General features: G+C 41.8%; 1 protein-coding gene across 6 annotated transcripts in view; it reads left to right on the plus strand.

Annotated features, from left to right (window-relative positions):
- hspa12a (heat shock protein 12A) overlaps nt 1–12,853 on the plus strand; it is a 39,556-nt gene that overhangs the window by 21,610 nt on the left and 5,093 nt on the right. For 5 of the 6 annotated variants that reach the window (XR_003671826.1, XM_028423519.1, XM_028423518.1 and 2 more), the window contains exons 4-11: nt 563–749; nt 1,584–1,688; nt 2,186–2,302; nt 6,246–6,417; nt 10,048–10,134; nt 10,930–11,034; nt 11,117–11,375; nt 12,698–12,801. Coding sequence is in view for 5 of the 6 variants with exons in the window: in XM_028423519.1 (XP_028279320.1) it covers nt 563–749; nt 1,584–1,688; nt 2,186–2,302; nt 6,246–6,417; nt 10,048–10,134; nt 10,930–11,034; nt 11,117–11,375; nt 12,698–12,801 (1,136 nt within the window). In the remaining variant the exon portion in view is untranslated. The remainder of the gene's footprint in view (nt 1–562; nt 750–1,583; nt 1,689–2,185; nt 2,303–6,245; nt 6,418–10,047; nt 10,135–10,929; nt 11,035–11,116; nt 11,376–12,697; nt 12,802–12,853) is intronic. The other variant, XM_028423523.1, reaches the window with a different exon arrangement.

A 12,853-nucleotide genomic window follows, 5' to 3' on the forward strand; every position in this document is an offset into this window, starting at 1 on the left:
CTTGATTTTTGTGTTTTGTTTCTTAGTACTTAAGATTACTTGGAGCTGCCTGCCTGCCTTGTTTCAAGCATTTCATTGCTCAGAGGACTCTGCTGTCAATACTGTACATATGACAAGCAAACCTCCAAAATAAATAAATGATCTTGTATTAGCAGTAATAGTCACTTTTAGTCAAAAGATTCTTAATGTAAAAGCGCTGCCCTTGCAGAACAATGAAAGAGTTTAAGAGCTGTAAGTAATTTGCTTTTCTGACTCATTTAAAACATCTAACACAACAATGTTGAGCAATTGCTGTTCCTTCCACTTTTTTCTAGATGAACTAATTCAGTCCCTACTCACACAGGTGCTCTTGGGCCTTCTCAGTCCCATCGTTCACTTCTCCCGACGGAGCAAAGATAACACTAATAATAGCTGACCTCATTTGTCCAGAAATACATTGTGGCAGTTTAATTAGCCACATGCAGTGGTGCTTAAATGGGATTTCACCTCATTTCAGAAGTCTAGATTTGATTACAACAAAAGCCTGGCATATGGATTTGTCGAAAACTGTCTTGTCTTTTAGACGCTGGGAGGGAGGAGACCCTGGCGTGTCCAATCAGAAGACTCCAACCACCATCTTACTAACACCAGATAGGAAGTTCCACAGTTTTGGCTACGCAGCTCGAGACTTTTACCATGACCTGGACCCCAGCGAGTCCAAACACTGGCTCTACCTGGAAAAATTCAAAATGAAACTCCACACCACTGCGGTAAGGATGCAAAGCGGAGCGCTGCATACACAGTGCAATCAATAAATGCACAGCAGCTGTCCCAGTTACTCTTCTGGCACCCAGCAGCAGTACAGGCACACTCCATCCTCATCACTCAGCGACTGTCTCACCTTGGCTGATGTGATAGATTGCCTTGCTGCAGCACATTGCTGACGTTGGCAGTGTGGGGAACGATACTGCCAGTCACTCTTGGCTCAGGGTCCAATACTGCCCATAATTCAAAGCAAGCTATGATGTGCATTACACCTCGGCCTCTATAGTATTAGAACAACAGTATGAGAACACAGCTCAGTCCCACCTTTTACTAAGATGTGGCACAGGCTTCGCTCACTTGCTTTGTGGTAAGATTCTGCTTATTATAATAACAGAAAATTAATTTAGTAACTGGCTGAGACTTCCTCTGTACAGGTTCAGGTAAGGACAACAGGTACATCACAAAGCATGCAAACCACCTACACCGCTAGTGCTAGCATGAGCTTCCTGAAACAAATGTTTACATGAATCTCTTCAGTCTGGGAGGTTTATCTAAAACACAACACCACCTTGTAGTTAAAGCTTGATGCAAGTCACTTAACAGTGACTCAGAAGTTAATCCATTCTGACTGCTCCATGTGCATCTGGTCAGGAGTACTAATAACGACTATTGCAAGGACCCTGAGCGGTGTCACATATTTGTAATAACTTGTACAATCCATGTGCAATCCACAGAGAGACAAGCAAACATATCCACTGGCATTCATATTAACCTGAATGAGCCTCTGTACTGTTCTTTTTTTAAGTAACTCACCTGTGTTGTCTTCTCCCTGTGTTCAGAATCTGTCCATCGACACCGACCTTCATGCAGCCAATGGGAAGCGAGTGAAAGCTCTGGACATTTTTGCATATGCATTGGCCTTTTTTAAGGAGCAGGCACTAAAGGTAACATGCTGCCTGTCTATAAGCTGACCGAGTAAAATATGCAAAGTCGTGTTTTTGTTTGATATTGTTGCAATAGAATAAAATAGAGTGAAGCTGTTTTCCTTATTTCAGCCTGAAGTTATAAACAAGTCAAAATCAGCTTTATTTTCCAAACTGCCGTATGTGCTGAACATACAGAGAATCGAAATGGTGACTCTCAACCCCACAACATATAACTTAAGAACTTAAATATGAAGAACAAATATAAGGTATAAAAAGTGTACCTACAAGGAGACACACACAAAATATAAGGCACCTATCTGAGCAGCGCAGCTGGTACTGCTGTGCATTATAAATTGCTCAGCAATAAAATCAATAAAGATCAAGGTGATGACTAGTAACAGAAAACCTGACCCAGCAATGGCTTCCTGGACTCAGGAAACTGACGAGCCCACAGTGTCGCACTGACCTTGCCCGTGAATTGTGTGACTGACATGGTGTGTTTAAATGTTCAACAGGAGCTGAGTGATCAGACAGGTGGTGAGTTCGACAACAATGACGTGAGATGGGTGATCACAGTTCCTGCCATCTGGAAAATGCCTGCAAAGCAGTTCATGAGAGAAGCTGCCTATAAGGTAGGCTAAGCAGCTTCACTCACTCTCATTTGGTTCCAGTTACCTTTGTAGTCTGCAGACATTGGATGCATATTTTCAGGTTTTAAAACAACTGTGATCATACAAAGAGATCGGCCTGATTGTTTTGTTCTTTCTGTAAGGAACCAGTGCAGTGATCAGTTCCAGTTCCAGTGTAGTACATTTTTGCAGGTTGCCACACACCGCTCGTAAATCATCTTTGGATTCATGGAGCCTCTTTCAAACTCATTTGAACTTGTGATCAATTAGAGGAAATAAACAATCCTGCGCCCTTTTCCCTATCAGAGCAACATAGAATCAGCCATATCGTTTTCTCCCTATGGTGAGATTGCACATAACTGCTTTGCATATTACTGATACCAAATCTTAAGGAAGACATGCTATTCTGTGGTGGTTTGATAAGCTGTTTGTGCTCAGAGGGGGATACTCAGGGCTGCTGCAGCACCTTAATCCTTTATGACCACCATACACACATGTGACCTACAGACTGTGGTAGAACACTTAAGGAGAATGTTAGACAGTCGTCAATAGACAGACACAAAGAGAAGACTAAAGACTGTTGTTCAGTGATGTTCGTTTCACTGAAAGGCTGTGCAGAGATTGTGCACAGGCATAAATTTCATCAGTCATTTGATCCCAAAATGATGCAATCTGTGGTCACCAGAGTCAGCAGCTATGTAGTAGTGAGTGTGATCTAAGTAACAATGAAAATCAATAGTCCAGATCTTGACCCAGTGGCAACAAGCAAACTCTAAGAAACTGCTGAACCAGGATATCAAATGCTCCAATATGAGTCATTTGGTCACAATTCAAAACGATTGCACTTGTTGAAAAATGTAATATTGCTGTTATTTGGTCACTTCCTGCATACGTCATACACATAAAGATTAACCCTCTCTGCTTAAATGTGATTTTATCTTATTGGTAATTCTACATTTATCCTTACAGTCTTGCTAGGTCCTCACAAGCAAAACATTTTAAACCTTTATGTGGGAATCTCTCCAGTGTATGTGGTCACCTGGGTGTGGCTGTCTGCAAAGAAGGCAGAGGCTGAGAGAGGAGAGACACAGGACAGCTGTGGTGGGTGGGGGTAACCAGCGGTCTGTTTGTGTAAATGGGATTGCATGCAAGTCATGAGTTTTCTGAAAGAGGAGACTGGTAAATGTTGTATGTCCTCCCCACGGCTCTGTGCTAAATTATGAACCAGGTTTACCAACCAGCTAGTAATCCTTTCTGTGTCTGGTGTTTGCCAAGATATAGCTCTAACTTGATTACTGTATATTGCCTCTGCAGAAGGTCCCCTGTTCTGTCTGTATCCGGGGCTAGGCCAACCATCACCTACTTTTAATTTTGCTCTAAACTATTTTCTACTGACAAAAGACTAACTACTCTGTTTATGTCATAGCTGATGTATGTATCATGAGTTAATTATGCTAGTGAAACAAAGATGAACAACAGAGGCTGGTGCAGGCTGTAAGCATTAGTGTGGTCAGGGGCCAGACTGCAGGTCAGCATGCAGGTCTGGAGGCCGAGAGACCTGCAGAGAGAGAGAGAAATAGGAGAAAGACCGGCAAACAAACTGTAATGACATAAATCATTAGTATCAATCGGCCTGATGAGAAGAGAGGAGATGTAAGAGGGTAATATGCGGCTGAGGAGGTGGGGGAACTGCTCAGTGGATCGTGTTTGTGTCCCACGACAGTGTAGGTGTATAGCAGCATAGTTATGCTAAAGGTTAAGAGCCTGTCAGCCCTGTTCTACCTGTGGCTGTAGCCATATCACTTGTATCTATGCCTATCAGCCCTACACACTATAGTTTAGACTAGATATACACCTTGCTAAATAATTTAGAAAGCAGGTAAGCTCAACATAAAATGAGGAGTTGATCCTCATTGATTCCAGTGTGAAAATAAAATGAAATTAACACTTTCAGATGTTTGTAACCTGGTTCCACGTTGTTTCCTTGCTGTCTTACTCAATCTCACACTCATGTCCCGGTCACATCCCTGTCGTGTGTGCTCAGAGAAACAAAAAGAGGAGGGGGTGATGCATATGACGGCAGAGGCAGAAAAAAGGGAGGGCTGTTTTCTGCAGTGAGGTAGAGGCGTGAGCTGATGGAGAGAGGATGAGATTAAAGAGATAGAATCAGAACACAGGGGAAGCTAGGTGTCTGCAGTGACTCAGCACCAGGCAGTGCATTCATTGATTGGCTGTTCTTGGAGGACAGAGGGAGGGAGGGAGGGAGGACCACTGCAGCTCCTCCTCTGATCACATCATCTGTTATTTCTCCAGGGGACACGACACAGCCCACAGCTGCTTTTCTTCCATTTTAACATGCCTTTCTTTGCTCATCCACCTCTTACACTATGCACAGCATCTCATCAACAATAGAAGCTATTGTTTGAAAAAAGGAAGAAAATAGAAACTGAAAACAACAAATTGCTGTGAGATATGGTCACCGGTTTAGATTTGTTGTTTATTGATGCTGGTTGAGTGTGATTTATAACAGCTGTAATCTTACTGTTGCAGTGATTTCAAAATCAGCCTCATTCCCTACCAGCAGCTATTAATCAGAACACTCATTTAGGGCCTAATCATCATCATTCTTGGCTCTTGATTGCTTTATTGTGCCATTGTAAACTACTTACTGGAAGTCTATTAGAAACTCTTCTGTAGCAGTGTCATCTTGAACTGCTGTATACCCAGCCTGTTTATCTCAACATCCCAAACGCAAAAATGAACATTTGAGAGAAGTCTAGTTTAGGTGCATCAGCTGTCTATCACCTATAGCCTGCTGGCCAGGTTAGCCTTCAGCTGCCCGTGCTCTGTGTAACACTTAATTAGTCTCTGCTGTACTGCTGACACTATAGTGTCACCTCTGGGACAACTGTCCACCCTGCTGTGTCCAGCTTTATATAATTCAATTCAATTTTATTTATGTAGCACTTTTTACAATCAGAACAGTCTCTAGGCGCCTTACAGAAACCCAGAGCCTGACCCAAATAAAAGCAGAGAGTGGCAAGGAGTTACTCCCCTTTAACAGGAAGAAACCTTGAGCAGGGCCTTGAGAAGAACCTCAGGGCCCTCTTGATGATTGTTAGCTGGGTAGAGGAGGAAAGAGGAGGTATATAGGACAGAGAATATGAAAGAGAAAGAAATAAGAGAGGAACAAATACAATAGTCTGCTTACATGCACTAATTTTATGTATGACAAGCTTACCTGACAGCTTTGCTGCTGTCCCTGACAAATCATCGGTTTTCAGAAAACGGAGAAAGCTACAGTGGAGTCAATATCCGATTATGTTAGGCCCTTTATTGTATTAATTGTAGAGCAGTGCAGTGTTCACTCAATGAAGCCACAGAATCACACAACCTGTTCAAATCAAATATAACTGTTGTTTCAGAAACCATGAGCCTTTTCCCAAAAACAGACCAGAGCAAACAATACCAACTAAAACATTACACTCAATAACTGTGCTGTGTATTTTGAATGTTCTTGGTAAAATACTGGGTTGTGTCCCATTTCTGTGTCCTAACATAGATTACAAATTTAGGACAAATCAGACCAGGCAACGAAGGTGCAACACAGGTGCTGCTGGTGTCTTTGATCTACCTCAAACGGAGAGAGTCAGAGTGCTGGTTAGGTCATGGATTTTTCATCATATAGTCAATTTACTGTGACCTCTGCACCTCATCCTGTGGACCAAAAAGAAGTCAGCATTGACTTTGCCTTGTTGTTCACGTGCAATTTGAATACCTCACAGCTCTGATCATGTCATGTTAGCATATTTTCTATGTAAATAAACATGTTTTACACAGCAGCTTTGAGTCAAGCCGTGGACATAAAAAGAACATCAGTACCTTCAGACATACAGCTAAATAAGGCTGAAACATGTTGTCCTGTCTGCTTTCTGCCCCCCTGTAGTCCGGTCTGGTGCCTCGTGAGAACCCAGAGCAGCTGATCATCGCCTTAGAACCCGAGGCGGCATCAATCTATTGCCGCAAGCTGCGCCTCCACCAGATGGTGGACCTGGGAAGCCAGACCACCCAGAACGGCTTCAGTCCCACTGAAAACGTGGGGAGCGGAATGACCCAAGGTACGTCCCATCGACTGTGCTGCTTCACTGATGATGTCTTCATACATATCTCATCACTTCTGGCTCGTGCTTCATTTCATACTCACTGCTGTTCTCTTCAAGATGAAAATGTTCATACTGACATTGTTTTTCCTTCTGTTGACTGCTGTTTGTTTCAGTAGTATCTCCAGGCCATGGTAAAAATGCTTCTGAAATACAGACACATGCATGAATGTTCAAACCTTTTTTTCCCTTTAGTCACGCTTACACTTGCTTTTGCTTCTTTTCTGAGATTCTGTCCAAAAATCGACTCAATAACAGGTTATTGTTAAAAATACATTTGTTGCAGAAATATGTAGTTTATAACCTTTATAAAGAGTTGAATATTATGCCATGTTACCATTTGTTACCATTTCCTCCGTTTGTACTGAACAAAAAAACAACATGGGGTGGATGAGTGTTATCAAGTTGCCTCCTCCTGTCCAGCCAAATATGTAGGGTGCTACATCAGAGTTTGGTTAGTTTGTCATTGAAAAAAGTAGTGTTTTAAATCTGATAGTTTAGATGTTGATTGGTCCCTAGAGCAGATCACTGTATAAAGAAAGCTGAGACAAGCTGACATCATCTCAGTAGAGAAACACATGAGAAACCACATAGCCAGAGCCAAGAGGCCAAACTTTGGGCTCACAGGGATGTAATGTGATGAGCTGAGCTCTGAAAAAGGACTCACAGGCAAGGATCAGGCAGAACACAAGGAAAAGTCAAAATCCGGAAACAGTCAAAAGATCCAAATGTTCACAACCAAGAAAAAAATTAAAAATAAAAAACAATCACCAGGATAATTGGACCAGGAAATACAAAGACAATCTTAAATTGTGAACATTAATAAAAGCTGGCAACATGGTATATGGTATAGAGAGTATAGCCCTATATGTTGGAAAATACAAAAAAACGAACAATGTCTCCCCTAAAAACAGATTTCATGGCATTTGACATCAATCTGTTATTAGACTGATGGTTCGGATTTTACCACTGTAGGTCCAAAACTGCAACAAATGCAAAACCATCCAGATGTTTTTAAGCTGAACTTTGGAGCATGTGAAGCAGCATAAGCAAATACCCACCTCTCCTTTCTTTTCTTACAACACCTTCACTTTTATTTAGTGCACCAAAAAAGAAAAAAAGAGGATTTCCAAGGTTTCCAAGGAGCCATGCCTGCTCTTTGTGCAGTAGTTATTTGTGTGCATGCAAACAAAATGTATACAAGTTCAACTCAGTCGTTATAAAGCACTGACAGCCTTGGTTTAATTGTTTGGGTTCCTTTTTCTTTTCCTGCGTATGAATGCTGTACTGTAAGATGTTGTACTGACAATAGATTCACATAAACTCATGTTAATGACACATGAGTTTAGTGGGATGCATAGACTGACTGTCCTTGTTTTATCCCCATAATAAGCACTCGACACTAATATCAGCCACCCCTTTACTCATTTAGCCAATCGGAATGCTTCAGATTTTAAAAATGTTTTGTCCTTCATTGAGTGGATAAAGGTTACAGATTGCAGATCAGGAATAGAACTGTGACAACATTTAGTAACAGGAAGCTGTAAAAGTTAGAGTCAGCCCATTTGTAAAGGAAGCATTGTATTGTCTACTTAAAGGACAGGCGTGTAGGGTTTAGTGACATCTAGAGGTCAGGGGACAGATTGCTTCCAAGGTATTACCTTCAGATGGTCAATACTTAACATGTTAAAAGTAGAGATGCTAAAGTCTCTCTGTAGAGTCCGTGTTTGGTCTGGCTGTGGCTTGTTGTTTTACAGCAGACTGTAGGTTTAACGAAGGCAGAAATGGATCTCTTTATAAAGAAAAGGGCACTCTGTTCCTCCACTTTCACGACCCACATGTCCCTTTATAAATGGAACGGCACAGTGAAAGGCTTCCAGGTAGTGGAAAATAGTCTTTTTTTGGTCCAAATACTTCCAGCTGTTATAAGACCAAGAAACCAAATCTAGATTTACATCGATCCTCATGTGAATCTTTATAGCAGAAACAGTTCAATCAGTGCAATTTCTCCAGGGCCATCAGGAAGTACTGTGTTGTGACTTTTGTATTTTTATTGTTAAACAACAAAAAAATTAACTACATACCCTCAATCTAGGCCCCTGGATCAGGAGAGGATGATGTTTCTTCCTGTATAGTAAAAATGATACAGCATGAAGACCTGACTTATTGAAGAGTCATGACTGCCGTGTTTTTCTTTTGACTGTCATGAGTGTTCTCACTGCAGCTTGCAAAAGTTACATGTGTTTTATTGTTAGACAGACACTCCCTGGCCCTTATTACTTTGGGCTGTGTGTAATATTTCTCAGTGATATCATTTGCGTTGACATGCTTCATTAAATATGAGCAAATTGAGATTTTTACCATGTGCTTAATTCAAAACTGTGTTGGGAGGTTTTGCTGGTTTTATGGTATTGATGGAATGTTAGACTGATGTAATGTTAAAGTTGGACCTCTCCCATGCTCTCTGCACTGCTAATGAGAGCTGCTTCCTTTGCTGTATTGTTTCCTCCGTGTTAGAGGAAATGTCCCTCTGACATGTACTTCTGCCAGGTCTTCCTGCTATTAGCCAGTCAACCTTTGGTCCGATGCCTTCACTCAAACTGTTCAGTGTAGTGGAGATTTTTTTTTAATCAAACACACCCTGGCAGAGGATGTTCACTACTTACATATTAATTTCTAGTAAGAGGTGATAGAGAAGTCATAGAAACACAAGAGTACATTCTTGGTCCCCCCTCTAGTTTTTCCATATGGGCTGTCTTCAAGACTCTTTAACACTACATTGATACTGTGAGCAACAACCGCTGTGTCTTTGCAGTGAGGTATACACATAGTGGCTTGAGAGGGCTTCAAATATTGTCCCTTTCTAAATAAAGTTTTATTGGAGATTTCAGTTTAAGTGAAAGCCTTTTCTGACGAAGCCAATATATAGACTGTTCAGTATTTTGCATGAACTTCTTTTATAGTTTTGAGTCTGCACGCTTATACCTCCTGCAGGTCGATCACCACCATACTGTATGTCTGGACCTTGAACTAGATCACTAAAGGACAACCTAATCCAGCGTTGGCTCAGTACAGTACTGAAGGATGAAAAGTTGTCACTGTATCATGTTGAATGGCCTCTCTGTATTAGACTGCACTGATTTCACTCTTATCTCTGACCAGCCTCCATGTTGATTTTTGTTAGAAATAAGCCCATAGCATGATGATAACACCGCTGTGCTTCACCAGAGAGATTGTATAGCATGGTAGAAAGGGGTCTGAATACTTGTGTAAATCAAAATCTTCAGCTTGGATTTGATATTTTCTAATGACATGATATAATATTGCCCAAAGTGTTATTAATGAATGAATCCATATGAAGTGAAACCTACAATGATATGCAGGCCTATAATTCAGTTGTTGTAGAAAATATCCTTTCCTTGTCTATCTGTACAGTAATGAAACTTACTCACGGTGTAGATGAGTGTGCACCTCTGCCTGCTGCTTGCTTTACACCACCACCCCTGTACATAGCCACCCAGCCTCACACAGCAGAGCTTCACGCCTTCATCACACTCACCAGAACATTCTCTCTCTCTTAACAACCAGCTAAGGAGCATGTCCGGCGCAACCGGCAGAGCCGCACCTTTTTGGTGGAAAATGTCATAGGGGAGCTTTGGTCGGAGCTGGAAGAAGGTAGAGTCTCTCCTTTTACTCATCTTTTCCTCTCCTTCAGGGTAACTGCTCTTGCTGTTTCCTATGCTGCTAATCTCATGCCAGGAACAGGATTTACACCAACATCCATTCTGTTGTCATCATATTTTTATTATTTTATGTAATTGTTGTTTTTCCAAATGAGTAACATTCAACACACAGAAGCCATGCATGTCTGTAGCCCACCTCTAAGTTCTGTGGGTTTTATATAGTCAGTGGTTGTGCTGCTAATTAGACTTATTATAATCACCAGATTGCCGAGATCTCACCCACACTCAGATTCTGTCACACTGTTGGTTGTGAAGAGTATGTGAGTGTGACCATACCTTGGTTTTCAATGCTCAGGTCCAGCCTGTATCTCCTGGCACTTTGTCCAGTTTATCTGACAGTTTATTCTGTCTATGGGCTGATAGCTGATGGCCACAGTTTTGTTTTCATTGTGCATTGGGGAGCCCACATGTTGTAGGTTCTCAATACTATTTACAAAAAAAATGCTTCAATTCATCGACTTAGCCTCAGTTAGTCCCAGTGTGTTCATGTGCATGCAAAAAACTTTACCCTCATCTGGTGTCCAAACAGTCAGCTGCTCTCAGCCATCTGTACCTCACACACTTTTGTCTTCTTTCAACGCACCAGCCACTGGAGATGTGGGTCAGCAGTTCAGTCTGTGATCTGGTTCAAGGAGAAGTCACAGACTTGCTGTTAGATAACATGCATTTTAGATGCCCTGTGCCTGAGCAGCACACTGTGCTCCATTGCTGAGTATTCTCTGTACAGGTGACCGCTATGTGGTGGTGGACTGCGGTGGGGGAACAGTGGACCTGACTGTCCATCAGATCCGTCTTCCAGAGGGACACCTCAAAGAGCTCTACAAGGCCTCAGGTAAAAAAAATACCTGTAACATAAATCACAATGCATTTCAGTTTTAATTTCCATTTAATTACAAGCCCACCTCTGTTTTCAGGTGGTCCTTATGGCTCTATTGGAATTGATTATGAATTCGAGAAGCTGCTATGTAAGATCTTTGGCCAGGATTTTGTCGATCAGTTTAAGATAAAGAGGCCTGCTGCCTGGGTGGACCTTATGATTGCTTTCGAGTCTCGGAAGAGAGCAGCAGCTCCTGACAGGACCAACCCGCTCAATATTAACCTGCCCTTCTCCTTCATCGACTACTACAAGAAGTTCAGGGGGCACAGTGTGGAGCACGCTCTGCGCAAAAGCAAGTGAGTGCAAGTCAAAAAAGTGTGTAGACACACTGTAGATTTTATAAGGCGTTATATATTATATAACAAATTAGTGTTATATGCCATACATAGAAAGATAGATAGATAGATCCTGAGTGGGGATGATGGCAATAGCCTTTAGGACAAAGTAGAACAAAAAAAAACAGTAGGCAGACCAGCATGGTCACCATGGAGTCTGTGTTTTAATGGCTCTGTCTCATGTCTGTATGGATTTTTCTAATCCCTCAGTGAGGAACATTAAAAGATATTTATATGGCTGAAACTGGAGCCCTCAGTATTCCCGCAGCTCCTCTGACGCCTTACTGAAAGTGCTCAGTCTGGCCCATTGTACTAGAAAACCAACGCTTCACCATCATCACATCACACACCCTCAGACGTATGCACATGAATCACACACATGGGAGCACAGCAGATGGACGCTGGCTTTTGTCAGGATTTATTGTTATAATAGTCAGGCAGCATCAAGTATAGCAAGATGTACTTGTAGGCCCCTAGAGATAGGACTGAGGGCAGCGTCTCACCATGCTGCAGCCCAGTGTCTTCATCTGCATCAAGACAGTGTGGATAAAGGATCCTGGACCCTTTCAGGATGCAGATCTATAAGACATGCTGTCCTAATACACTGTGCCTGATTATGCCTGAGTAAAAACTGCCTGAGAGCTGTTGCATGTAATTTAGATATTGCTTTTATACAATTTTATATACTGACTAGTACTATATGACAATAGTCAAGGAAGCCATATGTTCTTTCTTTCCCCTATTTTTAATTATTAGAACACACTTGGAGGACTGATAATACACAAAAAAAATATTCCTGTTGATTTGCAAGGTTCAAACAAATGCAGGTAACATGAGAAATTGTGCCTTGAGAAGCAGGCCAGCTGCTGTCAAATGTTTAGACTGGGATATTAGAGGCAGGCTGAGGAAATGGTTTCATGGATGAAACATGATCCTGAGTGGCCCGTTTAGTTCTGGTTGTTTAAAGAGGGAAACCCTTTCACCAGATCTGAAGCTGACAAGGCTGAATTTCAGACCACCTGCCTGGAAGGTTTCATCCTGTCACTGTCACCTTGACTGAAGGTGCTTGGTTTCTGTAAAGCTACTAGAGACAATTTTGATAACACAACATGCTATTGGATTTGAATTGAAATGAGTAAATATGGTCAAACCTCTGATAGGAATATTTCTTGGCCTTACTACATCTGTATCTGTATTGTAGTCTCTATAGAAGCATGTCTGCACCCATCTTTGAGTATGATTAGGGCTCTAAATGCTAACATACACACTCTCCTCTCCTCCAGCGTGGACTTCGTTAAGTGGTCATCTCAGGGCATGCTGAGGATGAATCCAGATGCTATGAATGCGCTCTTTAAGCCCACCATAGACCACATCATCCAACATCTCAGTAAGTGACAGACTCTATTGGAAAACAAGCAAATCAGTAACAGCTGAAGAGC

This window comes from Parambassis ranga, chromosome 15 (genome assembly GCF_900634625.1).
Source record: "Parambassis ranga chromosome 15, fParRan2.1, whole genome shotgun sequence".
In the NCBI taxonomy this organism is placed as follows: domain Eukaryota; kingdom Metazoa; phylum Chordata; class Actinopteri; family Ambassidae; genus Parambassis; species Parambassis ranga.